Here is a 21,735-nt window from a genome sequence, read left to right as displayed (position 1 = left end):
AAGCACTTAAACACTGCCTCTGCCTTTCCCACAAACACACATGGAAAGAAATTAACACACACAAAAAAAAAAACATCAGGAAAGTGCATTTATGATGTGCATTTTTAACTTTTTTTCTTCTTCAGAGATCGCAAGTTACAGCTCTTTGTGTCTTCTCCTCATGGGAGACACGTCTCCTTTCCAACCTGCTGCTTTCTCTGACAGATCATGTCTGTAACGCTCTTTCCGATCCCCGAGACGGGAAAAACCTAAAAGCAAAAAAGTTGTGACTCGTGCATTCCTTCGTCTCACCGAGTCGTCGGGCTACGAACGAAGAGAGAGAGGCGGAAAAGGAGAGAAAAAAAATTACAAAGCAGAGTGAAGGGCTCACCTCAGACAAGGTCCCACAGTCGTTGAGAGAGCAGAAAGAAAATCATCCTCAGTACAATCCACCAAAAAAAAAATTTTTTTATAAAAAGCAGAGAGCAACAAGTAGTAAGTCCGAATTATTCTCCTCCCCTCTTCCAGGGTCCTGATCTCTTGCTGTGATTCAGCCAGGCTACAGAAGCTGTAGATGAACTGGAGAAGTGTAGTGTGAGCTTCTCCAGTAAATGTGTGTGTGTGTGTGTGTGTGTGTGTGGAGTGTATGGTCTTGTGGACTCCTGCAAGAGTACTGACTCTTAGCAGTGTTCAGATCCTCCCCCTTCTCAGAATCACTAAGAAAAAGAGAAATTCTCCTCTTCTCTCTCTTTCTCTCTCCCACACACACACACACACACACGCACACATATGCAAAGACACACACCAAAAGAGATCCAGAGAGTCCTCTCTTTGTCTCCTGTCTCTCTCTGTGTCTTCAAACGTCTGAAACTCCCCGCTCTACAGCCCCCCTCTCTCTCTCTCTTTCTCTCTCTCTGTCTCAAAGGGAAAGGCGAGTGAGACATGTGTGTGTACGCTCAGGGAATGCCGTCGTACATCAGCGACTGAGAGGAAGAGGAGGAGGAGGACGGAGGGGTGGGGTTTAGGCTGAATTCCTATACTTCACTTCTAACCAATCAGGAGCCCGGCTGCGGCTGACCGAAAACCGCGGGGCCAGGCCAGGGCCTCACTACTCAACTCCAGCTTTAAAGCATTAGCTGGAGTTTGCTGGTCATGTTGGCTACTTTTCTACAGAAGTGATGGGGATGACATGGAGCTACTTCTTCTTCTTCTTCTTCTTTTTTAAGTCTTTGATCATCTTAGTTGAATGAGAACTCTTGTAATTGCTCCATTTTCACACTGCAAAAGCACAAAAAACATTAGCAAAGTGTTTTGGTCGTGTTTCGAAGCCAAATAAGACACACTTGAAATAAGACACAAAAAAAAGTACAAGTTCCACGAGCAGATTTCTTTTCACTCATAACTAGTACTTATTCATCAATATTAAGGGACATTTTGACTCAAAATAAGCTTCTGTAAAAGTTACTTGTTAGGTTTGCAGTATTTCAAGCATACCAAGATATTTGCACTAGAAAGTTGACCAAAAACACTCAGTAATATTTTGCATTTTTGCAGTGTAGGTTTATGATAAAAATAAAAAGGCCTATGTGAAATTCACTGTGCTCCGCGAACATAAGCAAGCTGCATTTACATGCATTTTAGATCACAATAGAAAGCAGTGCACGAACTGAGCAGGTTGCATGTGAAGTAGTAAAAAAAAAAAAAAAAAAAGCATCATGTGTTGAGATGTGCCTCCCAGTTCACTCTCCCCCTCTTGTTGAAGAACCGTCCTCTCATGTTTCTGCTCTTTTCAGACATTTGTCAAGCAAGGCATTTGTCCACAAAAGTGTCGACAGATCACCTCCCCCAAAGCCCCCCCCCTGACCCCCGCCTCCATCCACACACACACACACCTCCTCCTGCTGCTGTTCACATATTTTCCTGACTGTTTTACCCCAGTCACACACTCCTCAAATAGGGACGTTTTGCATTGCAATAACATTGTAAGTTGAAAGACGAGCATAAGATTCAATGTAATGTCATCAGTGGTTTTATATTCAAACAGAATAACATGGAAATGGCCAACAAGACTTAGCCAATTATCTGTTTTCACAAACCAGTCTCAAAGAAACAAGTTTGACGCTTGCTGGTGCCCCTAGTGGTGAAGATGTGTAAATAACCTTAAAGCGAGAGCCACTGGGATCTTTCCAGGTCTCATAATTGTTTAGAAAATATCCAGATAAAATGCACAATAAGCTGGTCATACAGTCATCCTGACCCAAAGACATGAACATTTTAAGTTTGTGATCTTCTAAATTGCAAACGCCCGCTAATCTAGCTAACTGTAAACCCTTCACCAACCTTAAAATCTCATTATACAATACGACTACTGTCTACTTCAAAAACATTATCCACTTTTTAAAAAAATTAAAAGCAACACAAGCAATGATTATCAGGGTTGGATGAGGACCCATGTGTCTTCTGCCTCTGCACGCAGAGAGAAAGACGGCAAGGAGGTTAAAAGATCTCTAAAGCTAACTAGAAAACAGAGCTGCAGCACCTACTGCGGTATGTTCATGTAATTGCTGTAAATATTTCAGAGGAAAACTCCCTGCGCTTCCATAAATTTTACATGAAGTCATGCATTTTTGAAATATACATTGGTACTTGTTGCCGGTTTCAATGTAAAAAATATTAATAATAAAAGTCACCTAGAAGAAAATCTAGGAAAATGATAGGGTCTACCGGGTGCTGCCGAATGCTATACAAGTTTAGCATATATATTGCTTATCACAAATTTTTCCCACACTGTCTCACAGTCGGACAGGAGCGTTTTCCATAAACTGAAACATAATTGAAAAACACAAGTTTTGGTACTGATAATATCTGCTGCTCTGTTTAAGGCGAGATAAATGTGGTGATTTATCCACTGAATCCTGCTGACTTGCTGCTGAGTTGTGGTGCCGGATTTGTGCTGCAGTAAAGCTTAAACGTTTCCAGCACAAAACTGCTCAATTGTACGCTTCTTTCATTGTTGTTTATTTTTAAACACATGACCACACAGGAAAAAAAATATATATATAAAAATTCTGTGGAAAAAGCATGGACTTTGAAGTCGTTAAGAATTGGAGACTGAATGTGTGTAAATCTGAGGTGGAAATTTTCCAATCTAATCGCAAGAATCAGATTGAGGAATTTTTAAATGGTCAGTATTACCGTTAGTATTGCGACTGTTAGAGCCGCAGTAACAGCCAGCAAGGGTTAGAGGGAAAAAAAATAAAAAAATAATTTATTTGTAGTTTCTCAAAAAGTAATATGTTGAAAATTATTTACAGACATAATGAATAAATAAATAAATAAATACATGCGAACATTATTATTATTGAAAAACACATTTATTTTAGGAACTTTATAACTAAGTGAAACACACAACTTAGAAGTTTATTACGACTCTTCCACTTACAGCTAATTGAAACATGACATTTAAAACTAACATATTGCATCAAACCAATAAAAAAACGACTAAAAAGAAACAAGACTCGTCATGACGTATCTTCCATTTTACAGAATATGACTGTTTTGTTCTCAATAATCAAATGAAGAGGGAGACATAATGTCAGAACACCAAATCAGCTTTAATAACCTAAGTGATCCTCTCTATTGGATCAGGAATGTCTTGATCCAGTTGGGGGAAAAATGTGTTGCTGACACGCAAAAAAATAAAAGAAAATAATAAAAAAAGATTTTGCCTATGATAAAATGTAGTGTTATCATTGGAATGTAGTACAATATCATATTTATTTTGACACTCAAAGGAACCAGATCAGCATCAGAAACATAAACCTGATGAGGTTTCTGACTACCAACTGAGACTCTCTGTCTGACATGACCACTGGGTAACCTGCCACTCAGCCAGTGACAGTTGAGAAAAATGTCTTCTTTATGCAGCAGATGGATATAGAAAATGAATAGATTGGCTTCAAAATAAGCTTAGAAGGCCTTCGTATCTCAAATCCTCTGTGGTGAGCACACAGACGTGTGAAAAAAGCCTGATCTGTGTTTCATAGCACATCAGTTTAAGTTAATGCAGCTGGTACAGAAGGATGTTGGCTGGTTGGTATCTCAACAAATAATTCCCAACTGAAAACAGAATAAAAAGAGAGGGATTGAAAGATCAGAAGATGAGGAAGAGAGAAAAGAGACTCAAGTGAGTGATGACTTTGGTATGTGGGCTATAGAGTTACAAAGGGACGACAAAGTGAAGCGCCGCAGTTCACTCCTACTGACAACTCGGACACACCTCTTCTTTTATCTCCTTCTTTGTTTGTCCTCCTTTCTGCCTCCCTAATCCCTCATCCGCTGTCGCTCTGTTTATGCTCACGAGTCGGTTTCTGTGCGTTTGTGCCGGAGAACGCGTGAAAAGCATGGAGAAAGGATGGAGACAACTCCATTTTAAGTTGTGCTTGTTTAGTCTACTCGTTTACTTTTTGTTTTGTTACCTGCTTGTGAAAGTCGGGTCACACGGGAACGCAAAGCGACAGAGGCGGGAGAAAACTCGAGAAAATAAAAGTAAATCGAGGCTAATTTGAATCTACAATGAACCCAGCAAACAACATTCAAAAAGGTCTCTGCTAGAACCGAATGTAATGCATAAGGAAATGACCCTCCGGGGCTTGGAATGCTGAATCGGAGAAAAATTATCACATAAAGCAGATCCAACTTAAATCGCAGTGTCTGCCTTACTTTTGCCAGACACACAGAGGGGCACAGGGCAGTGAGGAATACTTACATTTACCATTTTGGAGACAAAGGGAATTGTCTATGGGGAACTTGGGGGTCAGGTTGTTACCATCCCTCCAATGCCAGACTCCTGCAGGAACTGCAGTCACTCACAATGCAAGAGGGGTGGAATAAAAGTCTCAAGGACTTCTATCACATTTTGTTTCTTTCTCCTTTTCGATGTGATCTCCGCCATCCTTCGCCATCAGCCAAGGGACAAATTTTCAACTCTGTGTGAAAGCGTTCATGCCCGTGGAACTTCATCCGCATCTTGTCGCGTTGCAACTGCAAACTCGCAATCAGAATCAGTTTATTCACCTAGCTTCCTGATTTTTAGTGGTTCCATATTTGCAAATTTACCTATTTACTCATCTTTCTGTGGAAAGTTGCTCCAGATTATTAGCAGAAATGTTGCCCATTGATTTTTTTTAATATTTTTTTAAGATTTTAAATAAAATGCAGATTGGGAAACAAAAATTTATAGGTATGGTGCTACTTCACATGCTTTTGGCTAGCATTTGCAAAGCATGACCACTCATTCTCCTAGGCGCTGATTGTCTCTACCACCATAAGTCCATAAAATATAGAGATTTAACATCTGTGGCAGTGCTACAATGGCTTCTACTGTTGATATTAATGCATACACTCCTGATCAAAATCTTAAGACCAGTCAAAAAATTGCAAGAATTTGCATTTTACACTATTGGATCTTAAGACGGTTCTAAGTAGAGCTTCACAATGTTAAAGGAAAAAAAATCTGTGAAACATACAAGAACTTTTGAGCAGGGGATTTTTTGAAAACTACATTTACACTCAAACATGAATTTTTTCAACTGATCAAAAGTTTAAGACCATAGTCTTTAAAAGCCAAAAGCTGTGCAAAAATCTGGATTCCATGTCATTTTCTGTCAAGTCTTTACACTGTCAAGACCTGATGGCAAAAGCAAAAAAGCTCACTGACTTTGAACGTGGTACGATTGTTGAGCTGCATAAGCAAGGCCTCTCACAACGTGCCATCGCTGCTGAGGTTGGACGCAGTAAGACAGTCATTTTGCATTTTTTAATTGATCCTGAGGGTTATGGAACAAAAAGTCAAGTGGTAGACCCAAAAAAATGTCACCAGCTCTGAGCCAGTGTTGTAGTACTCGAGATCGGTCTTGGTCTCGAGACCACTTTTTGATGGTTTCAGTCTCGTCTCGGACTCGACTGCATTTGGTCTCCGTCTTGTCTCGGTCTCGGGCGCTGAGAACTCGGCATTTTATTTCAAGACCAGTCAAGACCGCAACTGTGAAAATATCACTAAACATACAGCATACTGTCCAGTTTATTTATTAACATCGTTGTTTTTAGTCGATGCAAAACACACCGATTAAAATTCAAGCAATTATGTGTTTCTGTTCCTCAACCTCTCGACTTGGTCTCGGACCCTAAAAGTCTTGGTCTTGTCTCGGTCTCGATACGCTCTGGTCTTGGTCTCGGGTTAGGTGGTCTTGACCACAACACTGCTCTGAGCCGCAGGATCCGATTGGCTGTCCGTCAAGACACGGGACGATCCTCTACCCAAATTAAGGCCATTACTGGTGCTGGCTGCAGCCCAATAACCATCAGACGGCATCTGCGAGAGAAGGGCTTCAGAAACAAAAAACGTCTTCAAAGGCCACGTCTTCTTCAACGCCACAAAATTACCCGTTTGGACTTTGCAAGGGTGCACCAAACATTGGACATTGAAAGGTGGAAGAAAGTTGTCTTCTCTGATGAGAAAAAAATGTAACTTTGATGGTCCTGATGGCTTCCAACGTTACTGGCATGACAAGGAGATCCCACCTGAGATGTTTTCTACACGGCACAGAGGTGGGGGCGCCATCATGATTTGGGGTGCGCTTTCCTTCAATGGACAGCTGCTGTTTGACAGCCAGCTGTCAAACAGCAGCTGGCTGTGTGGAGATGTTGCAGCGGGCATCCCTCATGACTGAGGGCCCTCGTCTGTGTGATAATGATTGGGTTTTTCAACAGGACAATGCTGCAGTTCACAATGCCCGCCTGACAAAGGAGTTCTTCCAAGAGAATAACATCACTCTTTTAGACCATCCTGCATGTTCCCCGGATCTAAACCCAATTGAGAACATTTGGGGATGGATGGCAAGGAAAGTTTACAAAAATGGACATCAGTTCCAGACAGAGGATGCCCTTCATGAAGCCATCTCCAACACTTGGAGCAACGTTCCCACTAGCCTCCTTGGAACACTGGCATCAAGCCTAAACGATTGTTTGAAGTCATCAACAAGAATGGTGGAGATACTCATTACTGATTTCTGTTTTTGGGGGTTTTCTGTTTTTTTTTTAGCTATGGTCTTAAACTTTTGATCAGCTGAAAAAAAATCATGTTTGAGTGTAAATGCAGTTTTCAATTAATTCCCCGCTCAAAAGTTTTTGTCTCTTACGCTGATTTCTTCTTTTAACATTGTGAAGCTCTACTTAAAACCTTCTTAAGATCCAATAGTGCAAAATGCAAATTCTTTCAGTTTTTTAACTGGTCTTAAAATTTTGATCAGGAGTGTATTTGGTGGTTGGACTATAGACGGCTATAAGCTTTTTTATAGGGCAACTGTGGTCCTTCGCTTTTGCAAATACTGAGGTGCCACTGTAATTGATGCGTCTAAAACCCATTTGTGTTCACTGACTTTAAAAATCTGCCTAAGTTGATACTTTTCTAAATTAAAAGTAGCCTAAACTGATGGTTCTTTTTAAATAAAGTGACTTGACTTGAATTGGCTACACTGTTTTTTCATTGTTTAGCGATGACAGGCTCATCTACCATCAGAACCAACCTTCTTGGTTGAATACAAATATGCCACATGTGTAGAATTACTTAAATCATTTTAATCCACACTGCTTTTACATGCATGACATTTTCCAAAAACATTTTCCAAGTTTATTTACGTTTGATCCAGGAGGTTGCATCTGTTCGTCAAACTGCTCATATGTTGCCAGGGAAACCTGGTTTTAATATTCAATTTAAAAGCTTCTGTCCAAATACAACTCGTATGACTAACCCAGTTCTTTTCTAAGCAGCACTCCATCTTGTGCTTTATGTTGCTTCTTCCACAAAGCCCTAATTTCAGGCTCAGATTACTGTATTTTTCCCACCAAACTCTGGCAGTGAAATAAATACCAGAGGATTATGGCAGATCTGTGACTGGATAAGCCACACAAACAAGACGGAAGGGTAAACAAAAACACTAATTAAAATCTGATGTTCTTCTGGTTCTTGCCTCCTATTTATCAGGACACGATTAGCCACCCTCAGTGTGAGAAGAGCAAATTAAAGGAAGATTTACAGGGACACGGAAAATCATTGTCGCAACAGGAATGGTGGCAAACGAGCGCGCCGCTGCGTTCGCCACTGAACAACACGGACAGAGACTGCTAAATGCATGCACACATTAGGTTACCATGTAAACATGTTTAACATCTCCACGAGAAGACCCGTGTGGATTCTAGTTTTTAGAACAAGACATTGTGTTGTAATAGATGCTTTTTTTTTTTATCTCTTCTGTTTTTGCTTCCCTCCACAGCAGGTCTTCACAGTGACTGACGGTCTCCCATCAGGGAGGCTTTCTAACAAATGGGGCCAAATGGAGCCGTGCCACTGCCGCCGCTGGCCACAAGACAGCTCCCTGAGTTTACTGCTTAACTCTGCCTCTGCAGCGTTATTTATATCCCCCCCGTCACCAGACTAGTTTTAAGTGTTTAATGAACTTTTCACGTGTCGGCTACCGATGTGGATCTTAAACGCTTTCACGTGTTGCCGGAAGACGTTGATAAATCATAAATAAACAAATCGAATGTTTACCGGTTGTTACAATGCTAGTCACAAAATATGGCAACCAAAGTAAAGATTTTTATTTTTATTTTTATGAGTGTGTGTGGTAGCAAGAAAACCTTGTCTGACCTGGTTTGTCTTCACAGTTGTTTGGTATTCAGATGAATACCAAACAGCCACTTGTTAAGGTGGCTGTGCCAAATTTGTTTTTGGTAAAATTCACTTGAATTTTGTGGTCTCCAAAAATTTAAATGAAGGCAAAAAGACTTTTTTTTTTTTTTTAAGAAAACTACTTTGCATCACAGATTTTCAATTTAATGTAACATTTTAATTAATTTTCATATTCATGGAAATTTGTACAATTCTTGTTTCAACTGATCCACTTTCTACGCCTTTGATGAAGAGGGTCGATGTCCAATGAAGATTCCTTCCTGGTTTTTAAAATTTTAGAAAGAAATGAAATATGTGCATTAGAGCTAAGGAATCTATTACTGATATTTACTTCACAGAATCTCGCTTCAAAAAAACCCAAACCATCACTTTAAGAAATCCAGTCCCAGCTTTGGTGAAGACGAACATGTGCAGAGACAAGAATAATTTTATTATTGTTTTAACCAGACTCTGTAAGAAAGTTACAGCATCATAATTATTAGCCATCTGCTTCTTAGGTTCTTTTATTCTCTTAAAGTGACCATAACATTTTCATTTAGACCACTCAACTTTGATATTAGAAAACTTTACTCATCCCAGCAGCTTGTAAATGCCTTTTAACTTTAACATGTCTCATGTCGGCAAATGTCCTGCATTGGAAAAAAAAAAAAAGCATGTCATTCCAACTTTAAGTTCCATAAAGCCTTCAAACTCCTCATCAGTGTACACTTTATCAATGATTACATCATTGTCACTCATTTCAGTCAGAAAGACATGAAAACCGCTCCTCACAGATCAAATCAAATAAAATTAGGACTCAGACAGTTAATGCATTGCTTTTTGGTGGATCTGTGATGTGGCTGTGCCGGTTGCTGGGAAACTAAAACAAAGTCTGATTTTCTTTTTCTTTTTTTAAATGTCATGCATGAGTTCTTGCACAGGAACTGAACAGCTATCAAAGCAAAACCCCAATACTATTTCTGATGAAGATGATGGAAGAACAAAGGGAACACGAGATGCTCATCTGGTTGCTAACGTAGCGCCGCCGTAGCCTCGGGGTTCTCATGACCATCACAGCCTTCTGAGCCTCTGCGTGCTCATCTCTCAGCGGTCAGCGCAAACAGATATTTTCAATTCTGCGTGCATAATTCCTTGCGACCACAGCCACAGACATATCCACCCAATTAAACTGAAAAAGATTAAAGTACTTGATGGCAAAATGGTGATCTGATAAACATGCTGATGTTTTTGTTTTTTTTCCCCCTGCTACAGCGTAAGGATTAAAACTAATAGTGAAAATCTGGAAACTCGGCTTTCAGCACTAAATTCGTAACAGAAGCTGTGAAGTGTCGTGTCCATATTTTTTTAAGTAAAGCGATTACGTGCCGGACTCAAAATTCTTCTTGATGAAATTAAACCCAACTACGGTTATTGAATCAGTAAGGGATGTTTTTTATGAACCGCTGCCGCCGATTGTAGAAAGACTGCAGAAAGATGCATCCCTCTGAAAGACGTCCTTGAAGATAAAAAGCCGTAATTAGAGCTGTATTTGGATTCAACTGCAAAGTTATCACATGAACTCTATAAATAAAAAACAGCAACAAAAAGAAATTATAGCGATCACTTTTCCCTCCTTTTTTCCTTTTACATCATGAAAATTGCCACCAGCTTTCAGATGGTATTGATTTAAAGCATTTTGCATATCACACAGAGAGCTGCTGCTCGTGGAGAATATATTACCGTTTCCCCTGGCTGGAATTTACATAAAAATACACAATCATAAGCAGATTTTCCAGTAAGCAATATTTTGTATGCTGTGGGCAAACCTGATCATCTCAGTAGCGTTACTTTAAGAGTAAATCTTCCTTTGACAACAGATGCACGAACTCTGCCGTTTGACTTGTGCAATAAGTGAAATGTGTGCAACTTAGTGTCTCACTTTAAGGCTTTCTCTCTAACCTTTTAGGGCAAGCCAAGAAAATGAAGTGAAAAATGAGGTATATACACAAACAAGCATGCTCATCCTATAGTTTGAGGCACATGAACGCAATTGCAATTGGAAAGAGACTAAACATCACATTTTCATTTAAAAAACATCTGTGCAGGCCGTTGCCCTCACATATACAGAGAGAGAGAGAGAATTGGCTCTTTTTAACTGGGATGAACTGCCCATAAAGCCTGGTGTAAAATAGATTACAACTTCTACACTGACAGCCTGGTTCCTAAATATATGCTGAGCGTGCCACCCAAAAGTTTTACCACATGACAACCAAGAAGAAATCCTTTATCCTGAAAACTGAGTATCCTTTGTGACAAAGCCCTGCAGCAGTCTGAAGCACAAGACCAAAGTTTCACTTTGACGATATCTGGGAGTTTTTTTTAAAGTGTAGTGAGAAACACTTCAAACAAGAAACAGAAAAAAGAAATAAAAAAAAGGAGAAAGGCCCCCTTGTCTCCAATAAAAGTGCTTCAACTATCCCAGCTGGTTTACTTCTCCAGCTGAATAGAATCTCGGACAAGTTAAAATACACAGTCAGACTAAATATGTCCACCTGTCTTCTGCTTTGCTACTTCAGCAAGCCCTCCACCTTTCTCATCTAGGACAAAACACACACACACACACAGGCAGACCTATTTACATGTCAATGAGGGCCACGGTGTGGAACCTTTTTTTCCTCTCCTCCTTGTTCCTTTTTTCTTTCTGAAACATCCTCACATCTCTGCAGGTGTCTGTGAGGTGTTTTCACTTTGATTCCAAACAAAAGGAGTTCTGCTCGTTAAAAAAAACAAAAGAAAGAAAGAAAAGAAATGTGTTGTGAGGTTTTCAGCATATCCTGCAGAAAAAAGGTTTGGTACCAGAGCTCCCTTTGTAGACTATTCTGATAATTATGGATACAGTAGCTGGTGTTACAAATGTATCCGAATCAGTCTGGGATGTTTTTTTGACTGCATGTTGGAAAAAAATAACAACAACTACTTTTTCTTATATTGTAAATATATTACACAAAAGTGAAAATCTTTGAGGAAGTACATTGAAGAAGTGTTCATACCCCTTTATGAAACATTTGCTATCAATACATATTTGTCTCTACCAGCGTTGTAAACATAGAGATTATGAAATTGGATGTACTGGAATAAATATTCAATAAAAAATTTTTTTTTAAAAACTACTACATTGATCCCAAAGGGAAATTAAATAAATTCAATCATGATTAGAAATCTTCAAGTTTTGCAGTCAATATGATTTTTAGATCAACTTAGACCTGGATTTTTACAATTTTTCCCCCCTGCCTGCTACAGGAAAGAACCCACAAAGCATGATGCCCCACCGTTGTGTTGCATTTTGGCTAACTGTGTCAGTTCGGTGTTGCGAGGACGACGACACGACATTCTCCAGTTTTTTAGTGTTGTAGATGACTTTGCTCAAATCTCTGGCTTGCTCACCCACTTAAATAAAATGTATGTTGTACCTTGATGTAAAAAAGAAAAAAAAAAAAACAATCAGTCCTTCGGGCTTTAAAAAGTGCTGAAAAACTACAATGATGCTAAAAACACAAGCTAAAAAGATGTATAATTTTCTCAACATTAACAGTTATTAATGTTGAGTTAACATTAACAACTGTTAATGTTAATGTTAACTCAACATTAACAGTTGAGTTAATGTCAACTCAACTGTTAATGTTGAGTTGACATTAACAGCGCTGACTGTTAATGTCAACTCAACATTTGGAAGCGTAGCCAACACGGACTGAAAGGTTGCGCATCGTTCACAACCTTTTCTGTTTGAAATTCAACCGGAGAAATCCACTTCAATAGAAGAAAGCTCAGACGGAGCAGTGAAGGAAGATGAGAATCAAGCGGAACTGCATTGGATGGCAATGGCCCGGTCTAATCCTCAGGTCGTCCATCTGGATGCTCATCGATTGTAAATCAACATTTCCAAAAAGGTTTCCAAATTACTACACTGGCAATGATTGATTGGTATACGAAGCATTTTAAGTCCCTAAATAAGTCTTAATTGTTGGATATAAACCATCAACACCCTTCAATATATCAACTTCGGGACTTCGTGTTCCTGCAAAGTAAGCCGAATGTAAGGGGAGGTAGCATTTAGTTTTTAGGTTCCTCAGCTTTAACTAGCTCCATAAAACCTGGATGTGCAGAAGCTTTTTGCCACCGTTTTAAGTCGGCCATATATATGAAATTTTTTATTTTTATTTTTTTATCAGTTTTCATTATCAGTACCACATTATTTTATAAAAATTTGCATTTTTATAAAATACTCCATGTTGCTTGCCTTACGTATTAACGAGGGAATTTTAAGAAACCTCCCCCCCTGCATTCCCTATCAACATCAATCTGCATTCAGCAAATACTGCAGCTCACAGGATCTGACAAGAAGGAGAAGAGCCTTGACGGTAGATCGGAGGACTGAAGTCCAGACATGTTACCCACCCGATTTGACCAATGCAAAAATGGAAAAACACTTTACGGTATCGATTCTCTGTGTTTTTAAAAAGCAGAGACCGTAAACATGCTGCCCACTAATACAAGTTACCAGAATCAAACTCTAACTCATGTTAATCTATGTTCTGTAGTACTTTGAGAAAACTTCTGAATTAGCTTGGTAATGCAGTTTTGTTTAAGTACTATTAAGTGACAACCTTTTTGTCACTTAATAGTGACAAATAGAAGTGCCCGGCATCAGCACAATCTTCTGACAGAAGCAGGAAATGGATGCAGTCACAGTTCGTTGCTAAAACAGTCAGCAAAATTCATCTACTTTGCATGGAGGGTGGGGGGTGGAATGTGCAAGGCGATACGTAATACAAGACAACAAAATGCACACGGAAAGATAAATCCAGGATTGTTTGTTGCGAACAGCAGCAGAGGTGCGAGAATGTGTGTGAGAGAGAGCGAAATTTGATACGTTTGAGGAACGGTGAACCTGGAGGACGTGATCGAACGATATCAAATTATGGCCGACCCATCTCCGTTTAGATTACCTTGTTAAAGTATTGATGGCCCGTTGACTTTTTTTTTGTTTTTTCTCATTTTATTTTTTTAATGCAAAAATTAAAAAAACTAATTTAATTGTAAAATGAAAGGAAATTCAAATCGTTTTGAAAATTTTTGTTTTAGTTCCCAGACATATTTGGGTATACAACCCACAGCTCCAAACTTAACTTTCTAGAGACAGAAGCAATCGCTCAATCTTTTCTTTCTTCAGACCAATTCAAGCTCAGAGCGGATGGAAAGTGTTTTTTTTCTGCATCCTAACTGGACTTAGTCTCGATTTTTAACAAGATCACTCTGACGTAACTCTGACGATCATTTCCACCGGCTGTATGATTAGAATCATTGTCCCGTTTACTTTTCCGAGATTGCTGCAAGTTGTCCATCCACATTCCGACTGTCCCGGATGAAGTACGCCATTCCCGCAGCATGATGCAGCCACCACCACATTCTCCCTTGCCCAGCTTTTCAGTTTCTTTGTGCAGGTCTATTACATTAAACCCAAAATCCCATGTCCAAATGATAGGAATTAGACGCGTGTCATTTTCTTTCATTGATGATTGATGCACACAGGTGTGGAAAAGTGGGTTCTTCCTTATCTGACTTTGACTGTTTGGAGAAATCTCTTATCTCGAAGGACGGATAAAACCCCGTTATTCTGCAGCCATCCCACCTCCCTCTTTTCTCTGGGACTTCTTCTCTGTCATGGCAGACGGCCCAGCACATAAAACAATGTGGCTTAGACGCTGGCAGAGAGAGACTATGGCCTCCTGGAAATATGCTCTCTGTTGACTCATTCTCTAAACCGCATTCTTCATCAGCAGCACAGCAGTCCTTCCTGTCGGCCATGGAGGCAAAACATCTTTTCTGGCCCAAGTTAATAAGTGTCTCTTTTATCCTTCTTCTTCTTCTTTTTTTTTTTCCAGCATTTTAACTATCAAGTTTAGGCGCTAACACTCAGAGCAGTGGAAGACGAGAAGGGAGAAAGAGTGACCGGCTAACAGTGGAGTCCAGATCCCTCTGGATTTATTTGTGTACATAACTCTCTCTCTCTCTTGCTCTGTGTGTCTTTCTATCTCCCCTCCCAACTTCATCCAAATCCCACTTTTCATTCTTTTGTGCTGCTCTTGGGTTTTCTCGAAGCACACAAACACCCACGTACTTCCGACGCCGCGGTGACCGCGAACGTACGGATTCGCACGACCGCCAAATTATCGTGCCGCGTTGGAGCGGGAATCCCACACCCATGGCCCCTCGCATATGCTAATTATTCTGGTCGAATGCGGAGAGGAGCGCTTCCAGTTTTTACGAGGCTCATACCGGGAACGGCTCGAGCGCAAACAGAAACCAGAGAGCTTCCCAATCCCACACGCACTTTTCTCACACTTCTGCACTTTCGAACTGCAAAACGACACAGAAGAGACAACCGCTGAAGTTGAATGCTTTCGCCGTGATTTCATCGTATTGTCATGTAATCTTTTAACCTTTTCACCCCCCCAAACCCCAGCTTTCAATCATCAGACCAGACTAAAGTCCTATTCATGATGGCCACAGAGGGCCAAGTCAGCAGCCTGGCAATAAAAACAGGCTAACTGGAAAAACACATGACCCAACTAACTACCTCTCATGCTCAAAAACTTTTTCGTTTCTCTGCTCTCCCTTTCAAGTGTTCTCATCTTCTCTTTCTTATCCTCTCTTACCATTCGGTGCTTCTTGATTGGCGCTTGTGTCAGACTCCATGGTGAACTCGCAGGGTGATGGTGAGCGCCCAGATCAACACTCCCACATCCTGATCGAGACAAAACAAAAAACAAAACAAAAAAAAAGAAATTCTCGCCAACTGATCTTCAACCGGATGTGTCAAGGATGTGTCGTCCTTCTGATGCCAACTTTAGTCCTGTTGCGGTTTTCCAGTAAGAGCTACTGGCACTGGTCTGGGCCCCCGCCGCCTGCCAGCTCAGTTCGGCTCCAACTTGTGCTGCTGTGTTACATCTGTCTGACTGAGCCCCTCTGTGGAGAGCCAGGCGGCGAGAGCATAGCAGAGCCTGGAGCAGGAGGGAGGAGACTGAGGGGGAGAGTGAGAGAAATCTGGGTGGAGGGAATTGCGGCTGTGCTAAATGTCACCTCTTCGATCAGACTTTTCCACTTTCTTTTTGAAAAAATAAGGAGATTTCGTGGAAACCACACCGATTGTAATATCATGTAAAATTGAATTTGAGCTTTATATCACGGCATCGGAAACATTCCTTTGACTCTTTCATGCACGTTTGAGAAACCTTTCAGTCTCCCGTGGCAACCGTTCAGCTGTGCGAAACGCCTGGGTGGACCTAGCCCCGCCTCCGTGACGCGGCTCCTCCTCTGAGCTGCGTTTTCCAGGCCTCTGACTCACAGAGCAGCGCCGCCCCCGTGGTGACTCCCCCACTCGGCTCCTTCAGACTAGACAGCAGCAATTAGCAAACACCTGGTGGAATGGTGCATCTGCTGAGCTCGTTGTAGCAGCTACTTCTCAGTGCAAAGCTGGTGAAAACTTTATCGAGCTGTGATGTGATGACTTCCTGAAGGCGGAGTTTATGAAAGAGCAGGAGTTTTTAAAGAAACAGTGGCCCAATTTCAATGTGTAAAATTATAAAATCACATTTCTTTTAAGTTATATTTAACTTTTTTTTTTAACAACTGAGGGTAACAGTTACTTGATTGTGCTATGAAATGGCACCACGTGCTTGGAAAATACGTCATATTGTTCCTTTAAGCACTACTGGAAGTGCTGTTAGAAGTTTACTACAATCCACGTGGGAAACACAACAAACATTTGGATGAAGCCAAAATTGGGTTTTCTTGAGCAACACTTCTCTTGAAGTTGTCGGCTCATTGAAATCCGAGGACTCAGATGGCCATGGGGAAAGAGAACACCGTATTCCTTCGTAATATGTTTTGCTAAAACGTCCTTTGTCCTTGATGGATTTATTGGTGTCTTCTGCATCTTGCGGTCTGATTTCATGGTGAACTTGTTTTGACGGTAAGAACTTGACATGTTGGGAGCTGTTTTAAATTATTCCTCCAGTCATAAACCATAATTTATATGGTGATTTCAAATCATTTCAGAACATTTTTCAATATGTTACCAGACTCGTAAGCTGCAATAATCTTCTTTCTGAAGGCCTCTGTCTGCTATTTGGGTATACGGTGCTCCATTCTACTTTTAACATCAGGAGCAAACCTGACTACATGTCTGAAATTCAAACTGAGCAAAAATAATTCAAAATGCTGAGTAATGATGTTTTATTAATATGATATCCCTTTTTTACTAAGCAGAAATGCAATTGTTTTAAGTAACATTTCAGACAAAAAGTGAGACAAAAATATGTTTATTGCTTATTTATATTATCTGAATTTTTGAGTAATAAAAAAATTCATATCCAATCATTAAAAAGCAAACAAGCTAAAAAAAAAAAAAAACATGCTAGCATTGTTTGATTGTAGCTACAGGTTTTCCACTGGTGCATCATTCAACACTCAAAATCAAATTAAATGACAAAATCTTCAGGGACTTTTCAAATTTTCAAAACGGTACAAGTTTAAATGCTATTCTTTATTACAGCACTGGTAACATTAAGCTGGAGTATACATTTTCACATCCTTGTATGCCACCCTTTTTCAGCGCTAATAGTCATTTTGCGCTCTGGGAGAAGGATTACAAGCAGGAATTAAAGACGCACGAGAGGGCTGCAAGATGAAATCCTTTAAAAGCATATCTCTGTTTAATCCTTTATAAATCACGACAGCTCACCGCAAATAAAAAACCGGGAAAAGAGGTGCAACGTGTGACCAATAAAACAGGTTGTGACAAATATTTAGCGCTCTGTTATTTTTCTAAAACGAATGCGTGCTCTCGTCAAAACCTTGACGAGTTCAAAAGAACGGAGGCGACAGATGCTCAGAATTCAGCCTGGAGATCAAACGAGATGAAACCTTTTCATGGGTGCGTAGTTTTCCTTTCTTTGCGCTGCTGGTTTTGAACGGAAAGCTTGAGCAGGTGGGACGCGCGCAGACTAAATTGCAAATATTGTTTGTGGTTTTGCAGGGAACACACAAACGCACGCAGAAACACAACAGTTGCGATGCTTGAGACAGACGAGTAATATATGCAGTAAAACCCAAAAATAGTCATACCCCCGGGCAGATTTAGGTTTAAATGAATCTTAATTTCATAAAAGGTACAAAAGCTGTGAGAGATCACTGCAAAAACACAAAATCCTACCAAGTATTTTTGGTCTAGTTTCTAGTGCGACTATCTGAGAACACCAGAAATTAGAAAAACAAACCAAAGTCATTTTCAGCTAAACACAGAAGCTTGTGTTATGTCAATAAATCAATATTGATTAAAAAGTTCTAGTTCCATTGGCAGATTATTTTACTTATAACAAGACATTTTTCCTGTGTTCTAAGTGAAATAATTTGCCGATGGAACTGGAACTTTTCATCAATATTAAGAAATTATTGAGGTAAAACAAGCTGCTGTATCTAGCTGAAAAGTGTCTTGCAAGTTGTAGATAATATTATTGTAATTTCAGGATATATAAAAATAGACACCATTCAACCCTTCCACAATGTACCTTCATTGGCCACTATATTAGGTACACCTTATTTGAACCAAGTTGTTCCATTACGTCATGACAGTGACCAACAGTAGAAACAAATTTCTCTGCTAAATATCTACATACCAAAAGTGCTCAGTGTATTAATATCTGGTTATTGTGGAAGTCATTGGTGTATACTGAATTCATTGCCATTTTGGACAAAATAAATGCAGAAAATGATGAGCCTACTGGCATGATGAGTTATCCCATTGGAAGCATTCTGTGGTCATAAATGGATGGACCAAAATATATATCAACCTTAAATGCAACATCTGAAGGAAGGATCAATGCAGGATCTTATGTAAATTTACAGTAAATTTCACATTTGCTGTAAAATTACACCTGACAAATTATATATATATTTGATTATCCAAGTAAGATAACAGTAAAATCACATTTCATGCAAACTATAACACAAATTACACCTGTTCCTTCAATACTTTTTCCTTCCACTCAACTTTAAACAAACCAGCTTTTTTTTTTTTTACATGTATTTACTTTCCATTTACTTCACTTGCATAATTTCTAATATTAATTAAGAGTTTGTGTATTGAGTCACACAGACACAAAACTTTAACCCCATTTTAAAATTGTGATGTTTCTTGTCCTTTACGGGCCACAAGCGTAAAGGTGCTGCTTATTATAGCAAACGGTTCCATCCAATATTTGTCCAGAAATCAGCTGATTTACAGGCCGAGATACAGAGAGCAAAAAAAAAAAAACAAAAAAAAACGGGACAGGAATTCAAACAGGCCATAAACTTGCATCTTTGTTTTCTTGCCCAGAAGCCGGACATGTGACTCATATAAGAAAAAACAAAACAAAACAAAACAAAACAAAAATTGGCAGGTGATTTGGTAGTCACCTGCAGGTGATTTGGCAGGTGACTACCAAATCTGACTTTATGTGTTGATTGTCAACTCTGAGCTTTAATTAAGATTCTTTATTTGGATCAAGTTTATACACTTAAGCCTCAAGACTGCATGCCAACAAAAACTTTTACATCTATTTTTGAGTGTTGAAGTGTGATGAGTGCAGAGCAGCAGTGAGAAGCAGCAAGCTCTCCATCTAGTGGATAAGCGGTAGAAACAAAACAAGACACAAATCCCCTCGCTGAGCCGGGCAGCGAATCGGCCGTCCTTCTCTGGAGGGACGTTTACCTCACCGCCTCCACTCTGTACGAGTCTGACTCAAATGCATGAAAAAGTCGGATTTCAGTGAATCAAGCAACTTTGCTGACACTCGCAGATGAAATTGCCTGTGAAGCCAGTGAAATTCTTTCCAGTATAAAAAAGAAAAGAAAAAAAAAAACTTGAGAGAGCTCAGCGTTAGCAGCGGGGAGCTTTGGGCTGCTTACCGCTCTCAGTGGAAAGCTGGCTGCGAAACTCTGGAAACTGAGTTTCCACAGGAACGCTGATGGTGCGTCGCAGGAGATGGGCCCTGGCTGACGCAATGCGCCTCCCCTGCAAAAGAAAAACAAAACAAACACACCATCAGTCATCTTAAGACAGATAAACCAATATCACAGAATTGACAGAAGTACCACCAAAGACAACAAGTCCTACATTGTAGCAAACAACAGTTACAAAGGGTCTTATCGCTGTTGCGATTCTGATCACTGTGTTGGACGCCGTATTGGGTCGACGCCTCACAATGGCTGTCGTAACCCTGATGAATGAGTGTCTGTTGTTCCGAGTAGAGCAGACACTAAGCAGCGCATCAATCTGTGTCCGAGGTTTCTCTTCCCGTCGCTCGCATTGAAGATGTTTGGCTTCGAACGATGATTGACAACACAAAAGGGAAAAGGAAAAGAAGGGCTGTGATGAAACAGCGGCCTGGTGTCCTCCTCTCGTGGCGATAATGGCTTATCGAGCACGCTCACACCTCCAGGCTCATTGCGGCGCTCTTTCCGCCTTGCTTTCTCACATCCTCCGATACGACTGTTGGGTCATTGTCTCCGTCTGATCCTCTCTGCGAGTCTCTTTGTGCATCGGGGAGACTAAAGGTGCCTGTATTGTTTCTCTGAAGTTTCTTTGCTTAGATGTCTAAATGATCTACAAATCACAGAAGTAGACCGGGGCATCACCAGTTTTGCACATCTAGAAAAAACTCAGCTCTAGCTCCATCTTATTGAATGGAGAGAATCTTTGAATGTTCGTTTTCAAAGTGTGTTCAGGGTTGAGGCTACGTTCGCACGGCAGGTCTTAATGTTCAATTCTGATTTTTTTTTTTTTTGCTACTAATTTTTCATGCTACTGATTAAACCCGTCAGCAGTGAGAACTTCTGTGTGACCCACATGCGCAGAAGAAGAGTGTCGGCGTCGCAAAGCAGCACAAGTAATGATAGATTTGTGGATCAATTCTAAAGTTTATCCAACAGCATTGCCACAAGATCATAGCATCTTGAAGGAAGCTAATCAAAAGAAGCAATGGGCTTTTTGTGGAGTATTGACTGCAATTTCTGAAAAGACGCTTGGAAAACAATCGGACGCATCTCCGAATTAGCAGCACATATGGAAGTGGCACAGACTGGATTTTGTTGGGGGTTAAAAAGAAGAATTGGGTTGTTTAGGCTGAAAAAAGTTGGATGTACATCAAATCAAATGTCATGTGTATAGCACACTTCAGCAACAAGACATTTCAAAGTGCTTCAAGTTATAAAAACACAAAGTCATAGAACACACAGTCAACAATTGAAACATTACACATCGCATGAAATCGAGCGTTTGGGTCCAACTTGCATATTGTGTAGGCATAGCCTTAGCGTGTTAGCTGTCTGCCATTCGTAGCATTTCACATGTACTCTCGTTAGTTTTGGTCTCCTCAGAGCAGAGAACGTTCCACGTCTACATGACTTGTGGAAAATTTTAAACTGAACGTGTGTGTGTTTTCTTTTAACAATGCTGGGGGGGTTTTTCTGGAAGATTTGTCCTGTGCACCACTAACAGTTTAACAGGCCAGTTGACTCTCCTTGCTTGTCTTATTAGTTCAGGTGGGGGTCCATTTTTTGGGGGGGGGTCTTTTTGTTTGCAGTTGTGCCAAACTGTTTCAGCTTTTGGAAGATGGATTCAAAGGCACTCCATGAGACTTTCAAACTCTGGGATATAACTTTATTCTGCTTTAACTCCTCCACAACTTTCTCCCCTGACCTTTCCTGCTGTGTGCTTTGGTCTTTTTCCTTTTTTTTTTTTTTTTGCTATTTGTTCCCCGATGCTCTCTAAAAAAAACCACAAACCTCTGAAACCTTCACAAAAGGTCTCCATTTCTAGTGAAATTAAATTGCACACAGGGGGCTTTTTATCTACTCATTAGGTGACTTCTGTGGGAGGTTCACTGGAGTTCATTTAAGGTAGCATCTGAATACAAATGCAC

The 21,735-nt window shown here is 40.2% G+C and overlaps 1 protein-coding gene across 4 annotated transcripts in view; it reads right to left on the bottom strand.

Annotated features, from left to right (window-relative positions):
* The window catches only part of dab2ipb (DAB2 interacting protein b), a 170,645-nt gene that overhangs the window by 132,915 nt on the left and 15,995 nt on the right, over positions 1-21,735 (bottom strand). For 2 of the 4 annotated variants that reach the window (XM_008423607.3, XM_008423606.3), the window contains exon 3: positions 19,721-19,826. In XM_008423607.3, coding sequence (XP_008421829.2) covers positions 19,721-19,826 — 106 coding nt within the window. Of the gene's footprint in view, positions 1-370; positions 863-15,426; positions 15,748-19,720; positions 19,827-21,735 lie in introns of those variants that run through there. The other 2 variants (XM_008423610.3, XM_008423611.3) reach the window with 2 other exon arrangements.

The sequence above is a fragment of the Poecilia reticulata genome, chromosome 12 (assembly GCF_904066995.2).
Source record: "Poecilia reticulata chromosome 12, P_reticulata-male-v2, whole genome shotgun sequence".
In the NCBI taxonomy this organism is placed as follows: domain Eukaryota; kingdom Metazoa; phylum Chordata; class Actinopteri; order Cyprinodontiformes; family Poeciliidae; genus Poecilia; species Poecilia reticulata.
The sequence above is the reverse complement of the archived record's forward strand: the minus strand, read 5'-3'. Positions and strand labels throughout refer to the sequence as shown.